At 56.0% G+C, this 21,420-nt stretch overlaps 5 protein-coding genes across 5 annotated transcripts; 2 read left to right on the top strand and 3 right to left on the bottom strand.

Moving 5' to 3' along the window:
- Nucleotides 1-1,370: 1,370 nt before the first annotated feature.
- Nucleotides 1,371-2,149, bottom strand: DL89DRAFT_288939 (uncharacterized protein; the record flags this gene model as incomplete). Its single annotated transcript, XM_040889933.1, has 3 exons — nucleotides 1,842-2,149; nucleotides 1,694-1,763; nucleotides 1,371-1,603 (listed from the first exon to the last, which is right to left on the bottom strand). Exons 1-3 carry the CDS (start codon nucleotides 2,136-2,138, stop codon nucleotides 1,371-1,373), a joined length of 600 nt encoding a protein of 199 aa, XP_040739054.1. The 5' UTR covers nucleotides 2,139-2,149.
- Nucleotides 2,150-4,689: 2,540 nt separating this feature from the next.
- On the top strand, nucleotides 4,690-5,472 carry DL89DRAFT_71062 (uncharacterized protein). The gene has a single exon (XM_040891999.1). The coding sequence runs from the start codon at nucleotides 4,773-4,775 to the stop codon at nucleotides 5,214-5,216; it is 444 nt and encodes a 147-aa protein (XP_040739053.1). The 5' UTR covers nucleotides 4,690-4,772; the 3' UTR covers nucleotides 5,217-5,472.
- Nucleotides 5,473-8,280: 2,808 nt separating this feature from the next.
- DL89DRAFT_71043 (uncharacterized protein) lies at nucleotides 8,281-9,224 on the bottom strand. Its single transcript, XM_040891998.1, has one exon. The coding sequence runs from the start codon at nucleotides 8,905-8,907 to the stop codon at nucleotides 8,404-8,406; it is 504 nt and encodes a 167-aa protein (XP_040739052.1). The 5' UTR covers nucleotides 8,908-9,224; the 3' UTR covers nucleotides 8,281-8,403.
- Nucleotides 9,225-9,448: 224 nt separating this feature from the next.
- Nucleotides 9,449-10,442, top strand: DL89DRAFT_263157 (uncharacterized protein; the record flags this gene model as incomplete). The annotated part of the gene is made up of 2 exons (XM_040885886.1): nucleotides 9,449-9,801; nucleotides 9,842-10,442. The coding sequence occupies 2 exons, from the start codon at nucleotides 9,449-9,451 to the stop codon at nucleotides 10,440-10,442; spliced, it is 954 nt and encodes a 317-aa protein (XP_040739051.1).
- Nucleotides 10,443-18,817: 8,375 nt separating this feature from the next.
- On the bottom strand, nucleotides 18,818-19,233 carry DL89DRAFT_276775 (HIT-like protein; the record flags this gene model as incomplete). Its single annotated transcript, XM_040889399.1, has 2 exons — nucleotides 18,818-19,145; nucleotides 19,172-19,233. The coding sequence occupies 2 exons, from the start codon at nucleotides 19,231-19,233 to the stop codon at nucleotides 18,818-18,820; spliced, it is 390 nt and encodes a 129-aa protein (XP_040739050.1).
- Between the last annotated feature and the right edge of the window lie 2,187 nt (nucleotides 19,234-21,420).

Raw genomic sequence — 21,420 nt, 5'->3', positions numbered from 1 at the left:
ATGGCCCGCTTGGCCATGATATCAGAGGCACGCCAGCGCGTCGCGACGCACAGGCCAGATAGACATGGCTGGCATACTTGGTCAGGAACGTCGCCTCCTCGCAGGCGCTGTCGCCGCCGCCAACGACCACCAGCGGCTTGTTGCGGAAGATCGGCGCAGCGCCGTCGCACACAGCACACGCAGACATGCCCCGCTGCCAGTACGTGTCCTCGCCGGCAATGAACAGGCGCTTGGCTGTCGCTCCGGTGGCAATGATCAGCGCATCGCACGTGTCGGGCTTGTCCTCGGGGCCGTCGGCGTACTCGCGCCACAGCTTGAACGGCCGCGACGACAGGTCCACGCGCGTGATCGTCTCCGTGTGGATCTTGGTGCCGAACCGCTCCGACTGCTCGCGGAACTTGTCTGTCAGCTCGCCGCCCATCACGCCCGCGGGGAACCCGGGGAAGTTCTCGACGTCCGTGGTCGTCGTCAGCTGTCCACCGGGCGCCACACCGCCGGCCATCATGCCCTCGAACATCTCCGGCTCGAGGTTTGCCCGCGCTGCGTAGATAGCTGCAGTGTGTCCAGCGGGACCGGAACCAACAATGATCTAGAAAACGAGACAATGTCTGCATTAGCTGTTGCTGCTGCTGCTGCTGCTGCTGCTGCTGCTGCTGCTGCTGCTGCTCTTGCCGAATCTCTGGCAAATCCCGCTTCCTTTGGTCATTCAGCAGGGTACTTACAACTTTGGCGTGCATTTTGAGAATTGCTGTGTGTGAGAGAAACTGTCTATGGTGAGAGATAGAGGAGAGTGAGGAAGAAAAAGCGAGATGTAGTGGGCGACGGAGGCTTGCGAGAAACATAGCCAGAGTTTTATACTGAGAAGATGCTGAGAATCGGTCCCCCCACAAAAGCCTCAGTGCCATTGGAGAAAGTTGGATCGTGTAAAATGCCCGCGCAGCTGGAGTGATTAGTAATTTCGCCGCAATTCAGAGCGAAATCACGTTCTGCGCCTGATCTGGCCGTGTCTGCTGCCCCGGAGCACAGGTAGCACTGGAGGGTCCGGGTTCTTGCTGTGTGGAAGCTGCGAAAGGCCACATCCCCTCGGAACTGCCGGTAGGGGTTTGTCAGAATCGCATTTTGGAAATTAGCCGATGTGCACAGCGACGCATTCTGACGTCGCTGCTTCTATGTGTCCCGCACATTATCACACCACCCGGTCCATTTCTTTGCCAATGCCGCTGCAGCGGTAGGGCCCTTTGCCTCGGCACAGGGCGATTGGCACATTCAACCGGGTATGCTAAGGTCACGACGTCCTGGGATGAGGGGTGAGGGTTGTTTATTTGCCACACAAAAAAAGAGAAAACCTTTTTCAGTACTCGCTCGAGTGACTAACGACATGTCCGCCCTTGATCGTTTTTAGAGTGGCTTTTGGATGCGGACATGATCATAAAACTACATGGAAAGATGGAAGGCAGCGAACAAGAAGATGGCGTGTCCTGGCCTAGATCATAAACTGGACCAGACAGCATCAGGTTGCGCATACGCGAGTCAGGCCGGCTGGGAGGATCGTCGTGCTCGCGGACCTCGCTCAGGATCTTGGACCTTGGATGCTGATCCTTGTCTAGAATACGCAGGCAACATACGGGATTAGTGAGGGGCCTCATTTGCAATACAACCTGCCATACAAGACTGGGCTTTTTTCCCAACTTACGGAATCCAAAGTCGCTGGCCGGAAACGCCTCGTGCAGATGCTGCGCCTGGTCAACCGGATGCTGGAGTGGCTACAGGATGTGCTTGTTAATTAGCTGAACACCAAGTACATGCGCTGGTAAACATGGCTCAAGAAACCCACAACGTACCTGGTTGGGAGGGGGGCCACCGCTGGCTGCCGATGCCGAGAACCGGCGGAACAGGCCGATGCCCGAGAACGCCGACATGGCCTGATCGCTGGGCGGCGAGCTGGCCATGGCTGGCTGGCCCGAGAATGAGTGGGCCGTGCTCCCCGACGGCATGCCGCTGGAGGGCGACATTCCCATGGTCCCGTTGGGGCGCGCAGTAGCCATGGGAGTGAAGAACGTTCCCGGCCACCCGGTGAACGTGTTGCGGCGGTGTGCCGGAATGGGCATGGGGTCAGAAGGCTTGTCGCTGGAAGACATGCTTTTTTTTGGTGGTGCAAGAGTGACAAAAAATACAAACTTTTTTGGTGGATGTGTGCTAGTAGGTGGAAAGTAGAGGGAGGGAGAGAGAAAGGGAGGAGAAAGTACTACCGCCTCAGCAAACAGCAGCTGCCAGCAGCGTTGTTTTTGTACGTCGCCTTGGCCCCATTGTTTCACATTGGAGGTGTGGCATCTCACGTGCACACACAACCCACTCTCGTCCCATGGCCCTATCCCATTTACGGAGCAAATTTGCCGGTGCGACAATCCAGCAGAGTGTTCCAAATTGCTATTTTCCTCCTCCGTCCTTTTTGCTCTTTTCGCTCGCCAGATGCAGCCGTCAGTCAAGGCCGTCACGCTGTCCCGGTGGTTTCTCCTGGTCGTCGGGCTCTGTGCGCTGATCCTCTTTATAGCATGCCCATCGCCGATCGAACAGGCCCGCGCCCTCACCCATCCAAAACAGCATGAGGATGTGCGCCTGAAGCCCGAGAATGCCCGCATTAACCACCCTGTGCGCGCCGCATTCGTGATCCTGGCACGCAACTCTGAGCTCCACGACCTGCGTGCCACCGTGCGCCAGCTCGAGGATCAGTTCAACCACAGGTATCGCTACCCATATGTGTTTCTGAACGACGAGCCGTTCACGGACGAGTTCAAGCAGAACATGGAATGGGCGACGTCAGGCGACTGCCACTTTGGCCTGGTGCCCTACGAGCACTGGTCGATCCCGCCGTGGATCGATCGGGTCAGGGCTCGCTGGGAGATGCGCAAGATGGGGAACCGGGTGCCATATGGAGACAGCGAAAGCTACCGCAAAATGTGCAGGTATAAATCGCTCAAAACAAAAAGAAAACAAATTGCCGGCATCTGCCTGAACATCCTATGCACGTGTATATTGCACTGGTGCACTAATTGGTATCTGGCATGCATGCAAACTCGCAAATCCCGGTTGTTCAAGCTGTCATGTGCTAACCACTTGTCCTGGCGTTTTTGTTTGCTCGGAGAATAGGTTCGAATCAGGCTTCTTCTTCCGCCACCCGCTGCTGGACCAGTTCGACTGGTACTGGCGAGTCGAGCCTGGCGTCGAGTTCAGCTGCGCCATTCCCTACGACCCCTTCAAATACATGGCCGACAACAACAAGCTGTACGGGTTCACCATCACCTTGCGCGAGTTTCCGATAACCGTAAGGTCCCTGTGGAGCACAACCAACGCATTCCGCGCCGCATATCCCGAGTACGTCTCGCCCAACAACACCCTGTCCTGGCTGACCAACGACTCGGGCGACTACAACATGTGCCATTTCTGGTCAAACTTTGAGATCGGGAGCCTCGAGTTTTTGCGCTCGGAAAAGTACATGGCATATTTCAACTTTTTGGATCGCGCGGGCGGCTTCTTCATGGAGCGCTGGGGAGACGCACCCGTGCACACCATGGCCGTAGCTATGTTCCTGAACAAGTCCCAGGTACACTATTTTGGCGATATCGGATACTACCACAACCCATTCCAGAACTGCCCTACCGACCCAACCTACAACGCCCAGTACTGCTTCTGCAGCGCCAACCGCTCCATGCTCTTTAACAGCGATTCCTGCACCAAGGACTGGCTAGCTCTGTGATTCTTTTTTGCCAATACATGCAAGATACCAGATGCCACCTACGTAATTCTTTTTGCGGATATATGCTAGGGGCATCTTGAGATTCGCTTTGCTGTCCAGGAATGGTTGACTGCTATTGCTTAGCAGTAATCCAGTCCCAAATGCTATCGCGCTCGACAAGGAAACGCAGACCCGCTGCATTACTGACATTCAGCATGCTGACAAGCCCTCCCTACCCGCAAAAGACCGCCAACGTTGCTCCCGCTCATATACTTCCACATTCTAGCCTCACCCTCTATTCCAGGTGCCTCACCCTCTCATACCGGCTAGCTGCTGGCTGGCACAGGGGAATATGTAAACAGCTCTAATATTCTTTCTGTTGCGCGGAGTAAGAGAATGCTGCTGCTTTTGGCCAGCCTCCAGACAACCAAACGGCATTTGAAGGTAGTAAGTTTGCATCTTTTATCTATACGGCTGCCTTCTCCCCCCACCATCCAGCTGGAGAACAACAACAACAACATCTCACCATGCTTTCACCGGTTTGGAGCAGCAAAGCATCCCAGACCCAAGTGCCCTAGACACTTATTGAATATAAAGCCTCTGGTTGCCGCACACTGCCATTTCCAGAATATAGTATCCATCCTCATAGCGCATTTCACCGTTTTCTCTTTCTTCCACCTACATTTTTCTCCCACATCCTCTTCTCCCCTCTATCTCTTGGTCGTGGTTCGTTTTTGCAATCCCTTCCTTCCTTTTTACATTCACCCTGTCTTTTCTGGCTTGAGGCTACATTTCGCGCGCGCAAAGGCACATTAGAGGCACACATCCGCCCCCTTCTCATCCCGATTATCTCCCAAAATGAAGGTTACTAACACCATCTTCGCCCTGGCTTTCGCCTGCTGCCACTGCTGCTGCTGGCGGCAACTACGTGGCTAGCAGTCCTCCGGCCATTCCAGCTCCCCAGCCGCCTGCTGTGGTAACCGTTATCCAGCCAGCCCCCCAGCCACCCGCTGTTGTCACGATCATCCAGTCGGTTCCAATGAACCAAATCTCGATTATTGTTGCTGACTTCATGTACTCGCCTACCAGCGGCGGCATTGGTTCCCAGCCCGCCCTCCCCACCCCGATGCCGGTCATCACCGATGTCCCGGCTGTTCCGGGCCCGGCCTACGTGGCTAGCCCGCCACCCGTGGTCCCGCAGCCGGCCCAGCCCGGTGTCACAGTCATTGTGCCTCAGCCAGGCCCAGCCCAGCGTTACTGTGATCCTCCCGCAGCCCCCTCAGCCTTCAGTCACCTGAAGTTGTGCCTAGTGCCCCTCCTGCCGTTACCTGAAGTTGTGCCTAGTGCTCCTCCTGCTGTCACCGAAGTCGTGCCTAGTGCCCCTCCTGCCGTCACCGAGGTTGTACCTAGGTGCTCCACCTGCGCCCACTCCTGTACCCACTCCTGCGCCTACTGTCCCTGCCACTCCGTCGTACCAGGCTAGTAAGTTCAATAAGCGCAGCATCGAGCAGTCTGCCATCAATCAATTTGGTAAATGGCAACGGTGCCATGGTGTTCAACATCAACGGCCAGACGTACATGCTTCTTCGCCTGCCCGTCTCTATCCCGCAGGCAAGCCAGGCTGCGGTGCCGCTGCACAAGCGCGACACTCCGAGCAACCTGATCGATGACGCCACTACCAAGAACCTGGGCAGCGAGGCCCTGCTGTACGAGGTGCTCGGGAAGGTGTTTGCTCGTGTGATCCTGCCTGCCAATGCCCATGTCGGCATATCGCAACCTCAGGGCGCTGATGCACTGGGCAACCTTCTCAAGCGCGATCTGTTGAACAACATTCTTGGCGAGGTCATTGCCAGCGCTGTTGCTCCTCTCAACATTGTCGCCAACATTAATCCGGATGAGGATGGCAACGGTCTTGTCCCGAACCTCATTGGCGCCGTCAGTGCCACTATCCAGGCGTCACCGACTGTCACTGCTCATATCTTTGATGCTGATGATTACTCGGGTGACCTGCTCAAGCGTGACCTTGTTCCTAACCTTCTCGGTGAGGTCATTGCCAGCGCTGTTGCTCCTATCAACATTGTTGCCAACATCCAGCACGACGATGACGGCAACGGTCTTGTTCCTAACCTCCTTGGTGATGTCAGTGCTACCATCCGGGCGTCGCCAACAGTCACTGCTCACATTCTCGACTCTGGCGATGATTCGGGCAACCTTCTCAAGCGCGATCTGCTGAACAACATTCTTGGCGAGGTCATTGCCAGCGCTGTTGCTCCATCTCAACATTGTCGCCAACATTAACCCGGATGAGGATGGCAATGGTCTTGTCCCTAACCTCATTGGCGCCGTCAGTGCTACTATCCAGGCGTCGCCGACTGTCACTGTCCATATCTTTGATGCTGACGACTACTCGGGTGACCTACTCAAGCGCGACCTTGTTCCTAACCTTCTCGGCTGAGGTCTATTGCCAGCGCTGTTGCTCCTATCAACATTGTTGCCAACATCCAGACACGATGATGACGGCAACGGTCTTGTCCCAACCTTCTGGGTGATGTCAGTGCTACCATCCAGGGCGTCAGCCGACCAGTCACTGCTCACATTCTCGACTCTGGCGATGATTCGGGCAACCTTCTCAAGCGCGATCTGCTGAACAACATTCTTGGCGAGGTCATTGCCAGCGCTGTTGCTCCGCTCAACATTGTCGCCAACATTAATCCGGATGAGGATGGCAATGGTCTTGTCCCTAACCTCATTGGCGCCGTCAGTGCCACCATCCAGGCGTCGCCAGACTGTCACTGCTCATATCTTTGATGCTGATCGATTACTCGGGTGACCTGCTCAAGCGCGACCTGCTGAAAAACATTCTCGGTGAAGTTGTTGCTAGTGCCGTTCGCTCCTGTAGATGTCGTCGCCAACATTAACCCGGATGAGGATGGCAATGGTCTTGTCCCGAACCTTATTGGTGCAATCAGCGCTACCGTCCAGGCTCACCCTACTGTCACTGTGCACATCTTTGATCCTGACCAGGAGGCTGTGAGCAGCGCTCCTCTCAAGCGCGACCTTGTTCCTAACCTTCTTGGCGAGGTTATTGCCAGCGCTGTTGCTCCTATCAACATTGTTGCCAACATCCAGCACGACTGATGACGGCAACGGCCTTGTCCCCAACCTTCTGGGTGATGTCAGTGCTTACCATCCAGGCGTCACCGACCGTCACTGCTCACATTCTCGACTCTGGCGATGACTCGGGCAACCTTCTCAAGCGTGACAATGCCCCGAAGCAGGGTGTGTTCACTGAGCATATCAACGAGTCGCAGGTTGCTGTCTTCATCCCGATGTCAGCTTTCGGCGTCAACGCCGCTCGTTCCACCCCGACGGCCACTGTGCCAGGGTGGCCCTACCCCTACGGCTGCTCTTCAGAATGACAGCATTTTCCTCCGTGTTGTTCTCCCTGCCTGGGCCCCTGTCCTGAGCGAGACCTGGCGTCCTTTAGTTGCACTTTATGTCATTTTATCCCTAGCGTATTTTCATATTCTCTCTTCAGCGAACCCCTTAAAAACATAGCTTTTTCACCACAACACTGCTGGCCTGAAGGTACTTCTGTGGTTCACGTGTTCCAAAAGCTCCCAAACCAGGCTGAGCCACACTCCCCTTCCCTGCTTCCCTCGGCTGATGACGCAGATATGCAGTGTGGGTCTGTGTTCTCGGCTTCTTTCTTCTCCTAGCGATAGTCCACCTTTTTACCATTTGCAATCCTTTTACACTCCAATTATTAATGACAGACCCACGTCTGCTCGTAGCTGGCCATCGGAAGTTTCATAACGGACAACTCAGGGTAAGAAGCTGCTGCACAGGACAAGCAAGCAATGAAATGCAACGGAAATGCAACGGAAATGCCTCTGTACCTTGACAGCAATGTTGTTCTAACACTATGAGCTCGTGTGCTAGGAAGCAGCAGCAGCATATCTCGAGTATGTTGGAAACGCGGCACTCTCCATGCGTGAGTCTGTTTTGCGACAGCATACGGTGGACGTTGACGGCGCACACCAGACCTTCAAAGACTTGCAGCAGGTTATAACCCGTCTCGAAGATATCTATGACACGCTCGGGAGATCAGCCATCGCGCTGCCGCCGACTGCATCGCTAACCGGAGGCAACGCCAGTGACCCCGACTCGAGTAGCGATCATAATCCAGGTAGAAAGAGCGGGAGTGCTGAGCCCACGGGTCGCCTACCGCCGATTCCGCTGTCAGACCTGTCCAAGCTGGTAATCATGCGCACCTATGCTGCGACCATGGCCATGCAGCAGCGCAAGGCGCAGATTGGAAGAGCTGACACAGGCACACGCGCGGCGGTTAATGGAGGAAGAGCAGATTGGCCGCGAAGACCTCGACAAACTGTCGCAGCACCTACGAGCAGTCGAGGCACTTAGCTTGACCGCCTGGGATGTTTGTGCGATCGCACGTGAGATCGCCTAGAATCGACACGCAGCTGTTTGCCCATGTCCAGGTGCCCGAGGATATGGTTGTCCGTAGCCGGGCGACGCAGTCGGGTGGAGCTGAGGTTGATGTAGCGAGCTCAGTGAGGAACTGTGCAGGGTTCGCCGTGTTCCTTGGCCATGCTGCAGCTGGAATACTACTGGACACAGCAGCATCGGATAGGCTAAAGGTGCAAGCTTCAAACCTGGCACCTCCTAGCGCCCGGTCTCCAGCTACCAGCACCCAGACGTAGCATGGAGAGTGAGCATCGGGACAGGCACGCAGTGTCGTCGCTGTCTAACCTGAAGGGGCATCCACATATTGTAACCTGCTTGGTTGTGTTGACACACATACTTGTGCGCGTGTTTGGCGATTTCAATGGCGGAATTGCGGTACTCTGGGCACTGACACTGCCTGAGATCCGGCGGCTGCAAAGCCTATGGAGGCATGTGGACCAGCAAACCGTGGGGCTTCTCGAGGATTTGTGCGGTATGACTGGTATGCAGTCCGCCTCTGTCGGCTGCATTGCCCTAGGTCCATCAGGGTCGGCAGGCGAGGAGGCTGGGCGGCTCCATACCATCGACGAAGGCGCGGTACCATAGCACGTTGAAGGCGGTGGCAGCAGAATTGAAGACCCGGTATACAGGCAATCCGTTGGACATACACTCACAGACCGCGAAATCGCTGATTGTTGCCATTCCATATATGCCACGCAGCATCAGCAGCCTACGCCGTCTTTACAGCATGTACACTATGTCAGCTGACGGATCCCAAGTCCTGCTATCAGCACCAGGCGCACAGCTGCTTGACCAGGAAAAGCGGGTTTTTGGCTGGTGTCGCATTCATAGCAGTGCCAAAGCAGGATCGCATTCGCCACACGACCTGCGTCACCGGTCGCGTCAGCACACATACATGCCTGGAATATACACTGTTGAGGCTGGCGATAATGTTTACCAGACATATATGCCGGTGACGCTCAGTGAGCTCATAGACACCGGCTGCTCTATGGAGCCAGCTAGACCACATACGCCCAGCATGTCGACGGCACGCGCAACGCAGCTGTCTGTTCGGGATACGTCACTGCAACACTGGATTCTGACACGGCCGTTCTTTTCCACTGGACTGATACGCTCGGCCAGCGTGCGCATTCCAGACGCCCTTGGCATCCGAGGCCGGGATATTCTTGGAGCGCAGCGAGTCGTCAGAGAGCGAGGCTGTATTGCAGTCAAGCTCGGCTACGCCTAATGTCGTGCACACCACTGGTTGCGCCGCCTTCAGTATTGTCTGAGCCCACTACTTTTACTAGACACCTGGCAGCTCGAGACCACGACCAGCGGGATGTCGAGTCAGATATCGGGTCGATGCAGGTGCAGGTGCCGCTCAATGCGTACCGGATCAGCCATGAAACCAGCGAAGTTTCTTCGCAGGCCGATGATGTCTACGCAGACAATGTCGATGCCGAGCAGCTCCCCTCAGTCGACGACTTCCTGGGTCAATTCCTGGCCACCGAGCAGACCAAGATGGATGAACATGGCGTTCCTGACTACCTCCAATCGTCAGCTCTTGATCCTTTGCAAAGCAGCTCGCTTGAAGACGCGTCAGAAAACAGAGGCAGAAGCTGGTGATGTTTTGGACAGTGTCAGCGATAAGAGCAGTGAGGGATCGGATGATAGTGTCAGTATTCGCTCAAGCTCCAGTGAGGACAGCAGCGGGTCGGGAGGGCTGAGCGATTTAGATCTACCGTCAGTTCCAGTGACTGGGAAACCGGCTGGAGAAGATGCCTACGAGGAAGTGATATCTGGCAATGCTCCAGATATGGGCAACAAGGACGCCAAAGCGGCTACGGATGGGAACAGTAACTCACAAGCAGTGGATGGAATCAGCAAGGAGGCGGACAGTAGCCTAGGCGAAGAGCCTGCCGACACCTTTGCCAATCAGGACGAAAAACTAGATGGGGCAGCAGCAGATCAGGACAAGGAACCAGCAGAGACTGCAGCAGCCCAAGACACGAAGGGCCAGCATGTGCGTTTAGATGAGCAAACCAAGAAGGGCTTGCCCTCCAAGGATGAAGCAGCTAATCCCGATCCGGCTGCTGCAAGCGATGCCTATATCAAGACTGATGACAACGAGAACACAGTGTCCAAGCATGAAGATGCGGGTGAGCCAGCTCCCATGTCACCAGCCACCTCGGCAGAGCCCAGATCGGAGACAGGCAGCAAGCGCCCTGACGAGCCATGACACCTCGATATCCCGAGAAACGAGATTGTATCCGAATACATGCCATCGTATATGCTTTGTGCATACAGGGGTTGAATATGTAATACGAAATGCGTAATATAAAGTGTAAAAGATTAGAGCGTGTGTGTATCTTACTCCTCGCCGGTGATCTCCTCCAGCGACTTTCCCTTGGTCTCCGGGATCCAGAAGGTCACAAAGAACCCGATGAGAGTGAAGAGGGCGAAGATCTCGATGAGGTGAGGAATCCAGGCATTCGGGCCACCGCGGTCCTTCAGAGTCATCAGGCCAGCCTGGGCGACAATAGCACCAAGCTTACCAGCGGCGGCAGGAGATGCCATGGGCAGTGGAGCGGAAGCGAGTCGGGAAGACCTCTCCGGGCCACACAAAGCAAGTGACATTGGGGCCGAAGTTCTGGAACAGCTGGGCCAGCGTGAACAGCACAATGAAGCCGACGTTCGAGGCATCCAGGATCTGGTGGTAGGCAAAGCCGATTACAACGTACAGCACGGTGAGGGCAGCGAAGCCGATGAGCTGGATCCTCTTGCGACCAAGCCGCTCAATGGTGAACACGGTGATCCAGTAGCCAGGCACAGAGCCGAGCAGGTTGATGATGATGTTGCCAAGGCAGTTGCGCGACAGGACGCTGTAGGGATCGCCGTTCTGCACGTCGCCGGAGAAGCCAATAGCGCTGATGACGACGGATGAGTTCAGGTTGATTCCATAGAACGCCACATCGAGCACGAACCAGGCAATCGAGGTGCCGAGCAGAACCTTCATGTTCTTCCACTGCCCGAAGTACTCGCTGAAGGTCTCGGCACGCTTGCTGCCCTTCTTCTGCGCCTTCTCGACAAGCTCATCCATATGCTCGTTGAACTGGCTAAAGTCCTTGATAGCCTCCTTCTGCATCGACACGGTTGAAGAGCCGGCAGCCGGCGTCATGTCAGACTCCTGTGCAGCCTTCTTGGCCAGCAGCAGCTCGTCCTCAGCCTTGATGGCTTCAGTCTGGGCCTCGCGCTTCTCGGCCTCTGCCTGGAATTGCTTGGATTCGTTCATAGTCAGGCGCCAGTAGAGGGTGATGGCGCCGGGGATGGCACCAAAGCCGAGGCAGATGCGCCAGACGTAGTCCAGCGCGTAGACGTCATCACGGATAGCGCCCTTGAAGCATGCCAGGACAATAATAGCGACGATCGAGGCGCCCAGGTTACCGAACCCCTGGCAGGCGAACACAGCGGCCAGGTACTTGCCGCGGGAAGAGACCTCAGCATATTCGCTGGTAATGGTTGCGGCCAGCGGGTAATCGCCACCGACACCAATGCCGACAAACACAAGCCAGATGAACAGGAATACGAAAGCGTTAGCGCCGCGGACCGCGCTTGACGAGAAGGACGCGCCGACGGTGGAGATGATAACCAGGATGGCACCCATCGAAAACACGCTGGTGCGACCAAACTTGTCACCAAGGCGGCCCAAAATCAGCTGGCCAAGGAGGCAGCCGACCTGGACACCGACCTTGACGAGCGTCGACCAGTTGTTGGGGACCACGTTTTTGGCCGAGCCCTCGGCGTCGTGGAAGTATACGTAGCCCATGATCATGACCAGGATGTTTGCTGAGAACATGAGGTAGGCGTCGGCAAAAAAGGCGGCGCCACAGACAAGGAACGACTTGATCATCTGCCAGCGCGAGTGCAGCTCATCGTCAATTTCCTCCAGCTCCTGCTGCCGCTGGTACAGCTCAATGTCAATATCATGGGATTTGAGCTCCTTTATGTTGGCAGAGCTGTTCTGCTCAGATATTTCTGACAGATGTGACATGGTGAAATGTGCTATATGTAGGCAGGATTTCGGAGCAATCGGGCCTGTCTTTATCCACAGATGCGGGTAAATTAGATGGAAGGTACAATGCGCTTGCAGTAATCCGGATTTCAAAGCAGGCTGTGAACCGGGACAGCAGGTGGTCTCCTCGAGAGTTCCAGGAAAGAAGATAAAGGAGTACAGAAAGCTCTACGCTGGAAGCGACAGAAGAGAGGGAAGACTTGGGAACCGGTAGCAAGCGAGGAATGGCGAACGTGTGCTCTCGGGTAGGCCACGAAGCGCCCGTTGTTCTTTTAAAGCGTTCGATTTTCAGCACCCAAGCATCCTCACGACTAAGATGCTGACCCCACGTTGCCTCATCCGGAAAGTCTATTGGCCAGCTGCAACCCCTGTGTATCCAGCAGGATTTCCTGGCCCATCTCGGAATGGGCCAACTTTGGCCAAGGTGGGGGTGGTGCGGGGTCGCTGACTAGCGGCGAAATATCTTTCTCGTCAGTGATCATCCACATAGCTCAGGCTGAGGTGCAAATGGAAACCACAGGCTCCCTCCGAGGGCCCAATTCGAATGGCTAGGGCTACACGGTTCATTCCAGTGGAATTCTGTTCCCCAACATCCGACGGGGCAGAGATGCAGGCAGGCGGTGGGGGATCGAGGGCGCGTGAGTCCGAGTGGGCTGCTGGCAACAGCAGTCGCTACTGAAGCCAACTGCTGGAGCCAGGCTGTGCCTGGCATCAGGTGGTGGCAGGGGGATATCGGGCTGCCTGCGCAGGAGAACGAAGGGATATACACGGAGTTGCGCAGGTGCAGATGTGTAGAAATTGGGATGTAGGAATATTTTGCCTGTGCATTGTTGCGCATCCCGCTCCTAGCGGCGGACGAGGCACTTGGCCGCCACTCCGTTGATAAGCATGAATCCAATCCCCGGAGAAGGTGGAGGGATCGGCAGTCAAGCCATGGACGGGGCTTGGGGACGAGTGCGTTCGCACTGAAGTGCACCCGACGTGACGTGATCGAGACACCGCTGGCACTTGCGGAGTTCGGCAATCCCGAGCTAAATCATTTGATTGTAAGATTTGATCGGTGATCGGCGCTCTTGTTTTTCGCTCTGGGTGGCGAGGTCACCAGCTGGCGCACTGTGCGAGCCATAAACAGACTCACCTCTTGTCTCTGCAGCTCTTGCAACCAAAGCCTTTTTTATACATACTATAGCACGATGGGAAACACAGGCGGCGACAAAACATATCTGGTGGGCGCTGAGGGCCGTGAGCAGATTAAGCGCATGATGAGCCTGGGCAAGCCCAAGCAGGTGATACTTGATTTTGGCAACGACAACGGCCTGGACATCCCAGCCAGCGAGTCAATCTACGGCTTGCTGGATTCACTGGGCCACAAGCGCCGCGACATCCACACAGCAGTACTTGACTCTGTAGTGTGTGCGGCAATGAGCCGCATACAGGGCGAGCGACTGCCACTAGACCAGCACCTGGCATTGCTGGCCAAGGTGAAGCGGTACTTTGCAGTGCCACAGCTGCAGAAAATCCCGCTGATGCTGCTGGCAAAGTGGCCGGATAATGTGCCTGATGACTACCGTGAAGCAATCCGTGGCAGCATGCAGCTGTACGAAGCGTGTAGCTTGGATGTGAGGCGCACGCTGTGGCGCAAGGACCTACCACTGTTCCAGCAGCATATCCGGCCGCTGCTGGCAAAGTATGTCGCAGACGCGCAGCTGCGCTCAATGTCGCAAGAGATATACGGAATCAAGGTGCAGGAGTACTCGCGCAAACGGCGTCAGCACCCGGTGCTTCTCGAGATTTCGCATGCAATCAACACGGACCTGCATCTGTACAATGCAACGCTGGGAATGATCCGCGAGCTGTTTATCAAGACGCAGGATCCGGCTCTGGGCACGCTGCGGCTGGACCTGGCGATGGTGATGCACGACTCTGACGTGTCGGTCATCATCGAGAGTGACGTGTGCCATGGGCTGGCGTGGTCGCTGGATGCGTGTATCATGCGGCAGACGATGGACCCGCGACGCGTGCTAGAGCTGCAGAGGTACTTTGACAACCTCGACCCGACTGACCCACCATATGGCGAAATTTCGCTCATTTTAAGCAGCCCGTACTCGCGGCACATACTGGCGCAGTGCGTGCTGAACATTCTAGAGGACATTGCACCGAATTCTGAAGCCAGCTCAAAGTACCGTGACCTTACATGGCCTAGCCTGATACTGACCATTGGGCTCTCGGCCGGAAGCCTGCTGGTGCAGGACAGGCCAAAGATCCCGGCCATTAACCGCAATGTTCGAGGCAAGTTCTACCCGTCGCTGATATCGTTCATCAAGGAATCGATCAAATTTGACCGTGCTGTCGGTGTCCACGACGACGATGCCTATGGCAGTGGAGTCAAGAGGGCGCGCCGCGATTCAGCGGGTGCGTATAGCGGCAGGAGCGGCACTGCGGTGGTGGCAGTTACCGAGGAGAGTGGGCTGCGGCCTAGTCAAGACGATGTGATTGTTCTGAATTCCAGCGAGCTGGCCCGCCAGGTTCTGTATGCGTACCTGCTGAAGCGCGTGGCTGCTGGTGATCTTGGCATGCTTAATGTGTGGCTACCCTATATCGGCAAGGGGCTGCCCGAGTTTCTGGGGCTGCCCGAAGGCACGATCAAGGACCCGCTCGAAGCAGGCAGCTGCGAGGGCCGCGCGTCTGGGGCTAATCCACCGCAGGCGGCCATTCCCGTGGAAAACGAGATACCTGCGTTTGAAATAGACGCATTCATTCAAAGCCTTGTGTCGTCAATCTGCAGCAACAAGGGTGTGTCGGCTACGCTGCTGAACACGATTGCAAACTGCCTTGACCAGCAGACTCAGCAGAAGAATATTGATAGTATTGACATCCCTCTGCTGAATCTGCTGGATGCGGTGGGCCAGGTCCGCCATACCGCACACGAGCAGGCCATTGTGCTGCTGACCGAGTTTGAGGGTGTTCTGGCAGCAGAATACAGCAACACGATGCTGGCTCACCGCGCAAGTGCAGGCTATGCGACCGCCGATGCCGGTCGTGTGCCGATCCAGAACAAGGAAAGCGCAGTGTATTTTGTGTACCAGTTCGCCGAGCGCGTTGCGTCGCACTATGTGGTTGACCCATCTCGGCTTGAGAACCTGAAGAAGGAATATGCGCAGCTGGAGACCGCGTCGCCGCAGCAGGCCTTCAAGTACCGAATCTGTGCAGCCAACTGCCTCAACTGTTCAAAATTCTTGTAAGCATTGGCTTGGCAGAATGGCAGCAATTCATTTTTAAAAGTTCAATATACGGCTGATTCTAGTTTATGTCTCTTGCATGTGCCTCCGACTCATAGACAACAACGCGCCAGATGCGCGCAACAAACGTCGATGCCTCATCGTCCAGGATAGCTGCCAGCTCCTCAACCAAGCCATGCGGCGGCTTGTGTGCCAGCATATGGTCAGCAACGAATTTCGAGAGCTCGTCTAGCGAGGAGTCCTCCTCATCCTCGCCCAGGTACTCGACCAACCGCTTGCGTGTGGCCGGCTCGATCTTCCCATGCACCAGCTCTTCATCGACATGGTCCCACTTGATGGGCCATGCGAACAGCGCGTCAGGCTCTGAGGGTATCTCAGCAATCAGTTGCTCAATCTTGGTGCGCCGCGGATCGGGCTTCTCAGCAGGTCTTTCAGCAAGCTTTTCGGCAGGCTTTTCGGCAGGCTTTTCGGCAGGCTTTTCAATAGGCTCCAGGGCAGGCTTCTCAGCAGGAGCTTTGTTCCTCTCCTCAGGTGCCTTCGACGAGTGCCTAGGGGTTTGCTGCTGTCCCTGCTGCTGCTTCTTTCGCGCCTCCTCGGCCAGCCTCTCTTCTTCGTGTCTCTGCTGTCTCCTATCTGCCACATCCAACTCGATCTCGCGCTCCCTCACTGCTTTGCGGTGATGCCACCAGCGCTCGCGATCCCTGTAGTACTCGTGATCGCCCATGCGCGCCTCTGCGTCGTCGTCCCAGGCCGCAAACCGCATCATCATAGTGTCACGCGCCCTTCCGCGCTCCTCGATGCGGTCCAGATCGCGCAGCAGCAGCTTCTCAATGTGCCTTGCACGGTCTGCTTCGTCACGAGCCAACCGGTTCTCACGCTCAGCAACATCGTCCAGGTACAGCCGTTTCCTGTGCGCCTCTGCTTGCTGCTTCTCCCAAGCCTCTTCGTCCTCAAGGCTGATCGACTCGTGGTCAGTGGGACGAGCGCGCGACACCACTGCGGGTGGCTGATTTCGACCGTGTCTTTCTGTCAGATGAACTGGATGCCCGCTCAAGAGTGGACTGGCCTGTCGGTTGCTTGCCTTTAATCTCTTCCGTGCCTTCACCAGCCTCAGCCGGTGCTTGGTCCTTCATCTCCTCTTTGATCCTCTCCACCGCCTCTTTCGCTGCGTGTACTGCAGTCTTTTGATCACTGTCGCTGCCGGCCTCAATCGAAACAAGCCGATCGCGGTGCATGTCCAATGTCCTCCGCATGTTCGCATCGACAATGACTGCTAGCTTCCGGGGCTCGGTTCCCGGCAGCTCGCACTTTTCCTCGCCAAGCACCAGCAGTGCACACATAGCATCCCTCGGCGTGGCGAATTCGCAGAACCCGAATTTTTGCGGCTTGCCGTCAGCGTCATACACGCGTTTCCAGCTCGTGACAGTCCCACACGCCCCCAGTACCTTTTCGACCCACTCATCAGTGACGCCGCCCGTGATGTTGCCGACGAATACTGTCACGGGACGGTCGCTGAGTGAGCTGCGTCGATCTAGCTGTGCGTCGGCGCCTGGTGCATCTAGACCTTCGCCCGGCCCGAACGTGTTCACTATCGGTCCGCCAAACATGTCTGGTGGCGCTGGTCGCGGGCCACGCGGCGCAAAGCCGCCGGAGGGTCGCCGTGGCTCGGTGTTCATGTACTGCATGGGTGGTACGTCGCCATAGCTGTCTATAGTATGCAAATGTCGTTAGTGGTCTGTTCTTTCTAGGTGTGTTGCGCTGCATGGCTTTGGGCAGATTTTACCTAGTGGTGGTGGTTGGTACGGGCTCATTACAAAGTTCGGGGTATAATTTACAGTTCTAGAGGACGGGACAAATGTAAGCAAAAAGGGGGGGAGCAAGAGCAGTTGCGAAGCAGAGAAGCCGAAGAAAAAAACGTCGGCTATGCTTTTGACATTCGTCGATTGATTTTGCAGGCTTGAACCCCTACCAGTCGGCTCGGTTCGATCGACACCCATAGAAGCCCCATGCCGGCTGGTTCAGCTGATGAACAGCGAAGACATGGCACCCGCATCGCCACAGCGTTTGCTTCGCCTATTCACCCCTTTTCCCGCTCTCACTGATGAGCACGCTCGCTAACCACCGCCCCCGTCCATGGACATACCACGCACATGTCCATCAATAACATGTCCATGACGCCCAATGGTCAAGCCCAGAGCGACCCAGCCTTCCCAATGCCACGGTTTCAGTCGAGCGCGTGGCGGTCGTACTGGTCCCACCGTAAAGACGAAGGGGATTCACTAATTAGCTGCCCGGACCTGTTGTCTGCGGCTGAAGAGCTGTTGGAGATTCCCGGGTTCTGCAGCTCATCGTCTGCAAAAGTCCCCAAGGAACTGTGTGATAGGAATGGCGACATTTGCTCATACCGGCATTTGCAGAAACTGCAAAACAGAGGCTGGGCAGATACCATGTATGTGATTGCCAGATATATACAACCATGTAACTGAGCAGAGGATGTCCTTACTAACTATATAGCCCGCTGTAGAGTGAAGAGCCTACCAGATAGCATTGACGAATGCAGTAATGACCAGGTTATGCAAAAGCTCGACCATGCGCTCCTTGTCGACCCAGAGTGCATAGCAGCGCTCAAAATGCGGGCCATGCTGTGAGTATACCCTCGAGCGGCACTGCCGAAATAGACATTTGGCACTATATGCACTAAGCCTAACCTACTCCTCCTATATGTAGACTGATCCGTACCAAATCATATGTTGAAGGCCCGCCAAGACGCAGACAAACTTGCTGCTGTTGTTCATGCTGCCAGATCCCGCTGATGCTGCTCTACTTGACTTCGTTGACAGTCTGTATGAGCAGCTAGATGCCCATGACAGATTGTCAAGACGCGAGAAATCTAGCCATATGCACTCACGCAGACGCCATTCAAGGTCGCCACGTACAGACCGGCCCAGTAATCACTCACATTCACGCTCGCGGTCCAGGCCCAGAAGGCACAGAGGCGACCGTGATCGACGGCATCATCACCACCATCACCATCACCATCACCGTCATCAACGAGCTAGTGGGCATCACCGGGATTCAGACGACTATCGGCGGGAAAAGGCGCCGACAGCCTTGACCAAGTACCCGCTAGAAAGGCTCAAGCAGCCGAATACAATAATATATGGCCGGCCTCTACCTTCATCGGCCAGCAGCTCCAGGCTATTCTTGCATGTGCCGTTCTTGGCCCACGGCCGACCGCGCATAGTGACCAGTCATATTCAGAAGTGCATCCATTAGTTAACAACATAACCAACTACAAGCAACTTAGAGCTTCTCCTTCAGCTTCTCGCCCAGAGCCTTGATGTTGTCCATGTTGGCCGGCTTGGTAGGCCAGCCGACACCCAGGCCCTCTTCGGCATTGGGCTTGGGAATAACGTGGAAGTGGACATGCATGACTTCCTGGTGAGCCAGGCGGCCGTTGTTCTGCAGGATGTTGTAGTTCTCCGCACCCAGGGCCGTAGCAATCTTCTTGGCGACAGGCATAGCGTCGGCCAAGAACTCGTCGGGCAGCTCGTGCATCTTTTCAGCATGGTACTTGGGGATGACCAGGGCATGCCCTCGGAGAGCCGGTCCGATGTCGAGGAACGAGAAGCTGTGCGCGGTCTCAGCGAGCTTCACAGACGGATCTCACCCTTGATGATCTTGCAGAAGAGGCAGTCGGCAGCAAGCTTTGAAACCATTTGGGAGATTTATATAAAGACAAAATTCAAATCGGCTGAAGGAAACTGGAGAGAAGAGCGAGGGAGTTCGCTGTGCCAGTGCGGAGGATGAATTGTCTATAGCGGCACCCTAATCCACAGCGACAAATTTGTGTTTTTTACTGCAAAAATTGCAAAGGTGCTCTACTCGGCAGTCGTCGAGGCTGTCGCAGCTGGTGCCTTCTCGGCCGCTTTGCTCTGCTTTTTCTTGTCGAGGAACTTTTTGCGGGCCTCCATCAGCATAAAACTCCTTTGCGCTTCATCAGCACCTCGGCGCGCTTGCCCGCATCTGTTTCCCATACCTTCGGTGGCTGGGGCGGCAGGGGCTCTGCATCCGCGTCCTTTGAGATCCTCAACCGGCTGACCAACGGCGACTGAGCCGCATTAAGCTGGACGCCCGACGATGTGCCACCCGATTCCGCTGTCCGTCGCTGGCCGGTGCCCGAGTTTAGAGTCACTGTAGTCTCACCAATCATCACCGGCCTCGCTTGCGGTTGTCGCGCCTCGGGCGGCATAGGCAGCGTTCCGCCGTTGCGCAGAATGTTGTCACTGGTGATTACCGGTGAGCCCGTCCGAGACAGGTCCAGACGGATGGCAAGCTTCGGGGATATCGGGGAACATGGCCTGGATTGTCTGTACGTGCTCCGGTCGTACGATGTGCCAGTCGCCGGTGCTCTCGCCCTGCTGCGCCGCCGTGTCCCTGGTCGTTACCACCCTGGCCTACACGGTAGCAGTACACAGTTAGCTACACGGGCACCGATTGCTGTCATTTCCCTCCAGGGCGCACTTACCAAGCAAGCCAGCGGAGGACTACAAAGATTATGCCAGCGCAATGAAGAATGTAATAGAGTCGTTCATAGCCTTGTACCCGTCTGTGTTAAATTGACCGCGCAACTAGTGACCATCCAGGAGAATTTTGTGAATGCGAAAGAAAAGAAGGGATAAAAATAAGTGCTCGAAGGGCGGGACAACAAGAGAAAGCGTAAAATTGGAGAGGCGCTTTCCACGCGTTAATGTGCCTCAAGCACCGTGCTCCAGAATGTCACTGGCGCACACATTTTTCCTGGATCTCGCTCCTGCTAAAGGCATATTATAATGGAGAGAGAAACATATGACCAAGAACTCTATGGGCTGTTCAGCGCACGGGGCATGCTGATGACGGCGGCATCTGGATGGTCTTCATCCTCGCCGCCCATGGCCTCATAGGCGTCGCTCCGGAACGACAGGCCCGGGATCCCCGCCCCGCTGTTCTGCAGCGACTGCCACGGCACAGGCAAACCGACAGGGGCTTAACCAGCAGATTTGGCCAGTACGAATAGCAGCGTAAAGTTGAGGCGAACCCCTCGCCAGAATCCCACAGCACGTCGAGGACCCCTGTAGCAGCTAGGATGACAGCAAGCCGCTTCATTTGCACACCGTCGAATTCGCCACGCAGAACCAATAGACCGAACAGGGCCACAGGCAGATTGTAGGTGGGTGCGGTGCCCAGGGCGCTGACGAGCGCAAGGCCAGTATGCACCAGCAGGAGCTGGCTCAGGTCAAGGTTGCGTGAGATCTGTGTAAAGGCGTCCATGCGCTGGCTATAAAACAACAAAGGAGAGTTCGTGGCGGACCATCATTCGGCGGGCCGCCAATGCCTGGATTCATGCACGGTCCAGAAATCGCGCTGATAATGGGCTGAAACACATTTATGTACTGACATGCTGAAGGCTTTTTACTCCTGGGTGAAGCCGTTCGGGTTGTTTTCCTGCCAGCGCCACAGGTCCTCGCACATCGACTTGAGGTCGCGGCTGACCTTGAAGCCAGCTCGCCGGCAGCCTTGTCCGGGTTGCAGATAACCGTGGCGACATCGCCAGGACGGCGCGGGTCGTTGACGTACGGGATCTTGTGTCCACACGCAACCGACATGGCGTCGATCATCTCGAGCACAGACTGGCCGGTGCCTGAGCCTAGATTGAACACCTCGTAGCCGTGGTTATCCGGCAGGCGCTTGAGTGCTGCAACGTGGGCCTCGGCGAGGTCCATCACGTGGATGTAGTCGCGCACGCCCGTGCCGTCGCGCGTGTTGTAGTCGGTGCCAAACACATGCACCTCCTTCAGCTTGCCCACGGCCACCTGCGACACATACGGCATCAGGTTGTTCGGGATCTGCTTCGGATCCTCGCCCAT

This window comes from Linderina pennispora (assembly GCF_002104995.1).
Source record: "Linderina pennispora strain ATCC 12442 chromosome Unknown DL89scaffold_161, whole genome shotgun sequence".
NCBI lineage: Eukaryota > Fungi > Kickxellomycota > Kickxellomycetes > Kickxellales > Kickxellaceae > Linderina > Linderina pennispora.
This window is presented reverse-complemented; position numbering and strand designations above follow the sequence as displayed.

Bases quoted from the DNA above. Each gene is read 5' to 3' on its own strand.
- DL89DRAFT_71062 (XM_040891999.1), top strand. From the start codon at position 4,773: ATGAACCAAATCTCGATTATTGTTGCTGACTTCATGTACTCGCCTACC.
- DL89DRAFT_71043 (XM_040891998.1), bottom strand. From the start codon at position 8,907: ATGGAATGGCAACAATCAGCGATTTCGCGGTCTGTGAGTGTATGTCCA.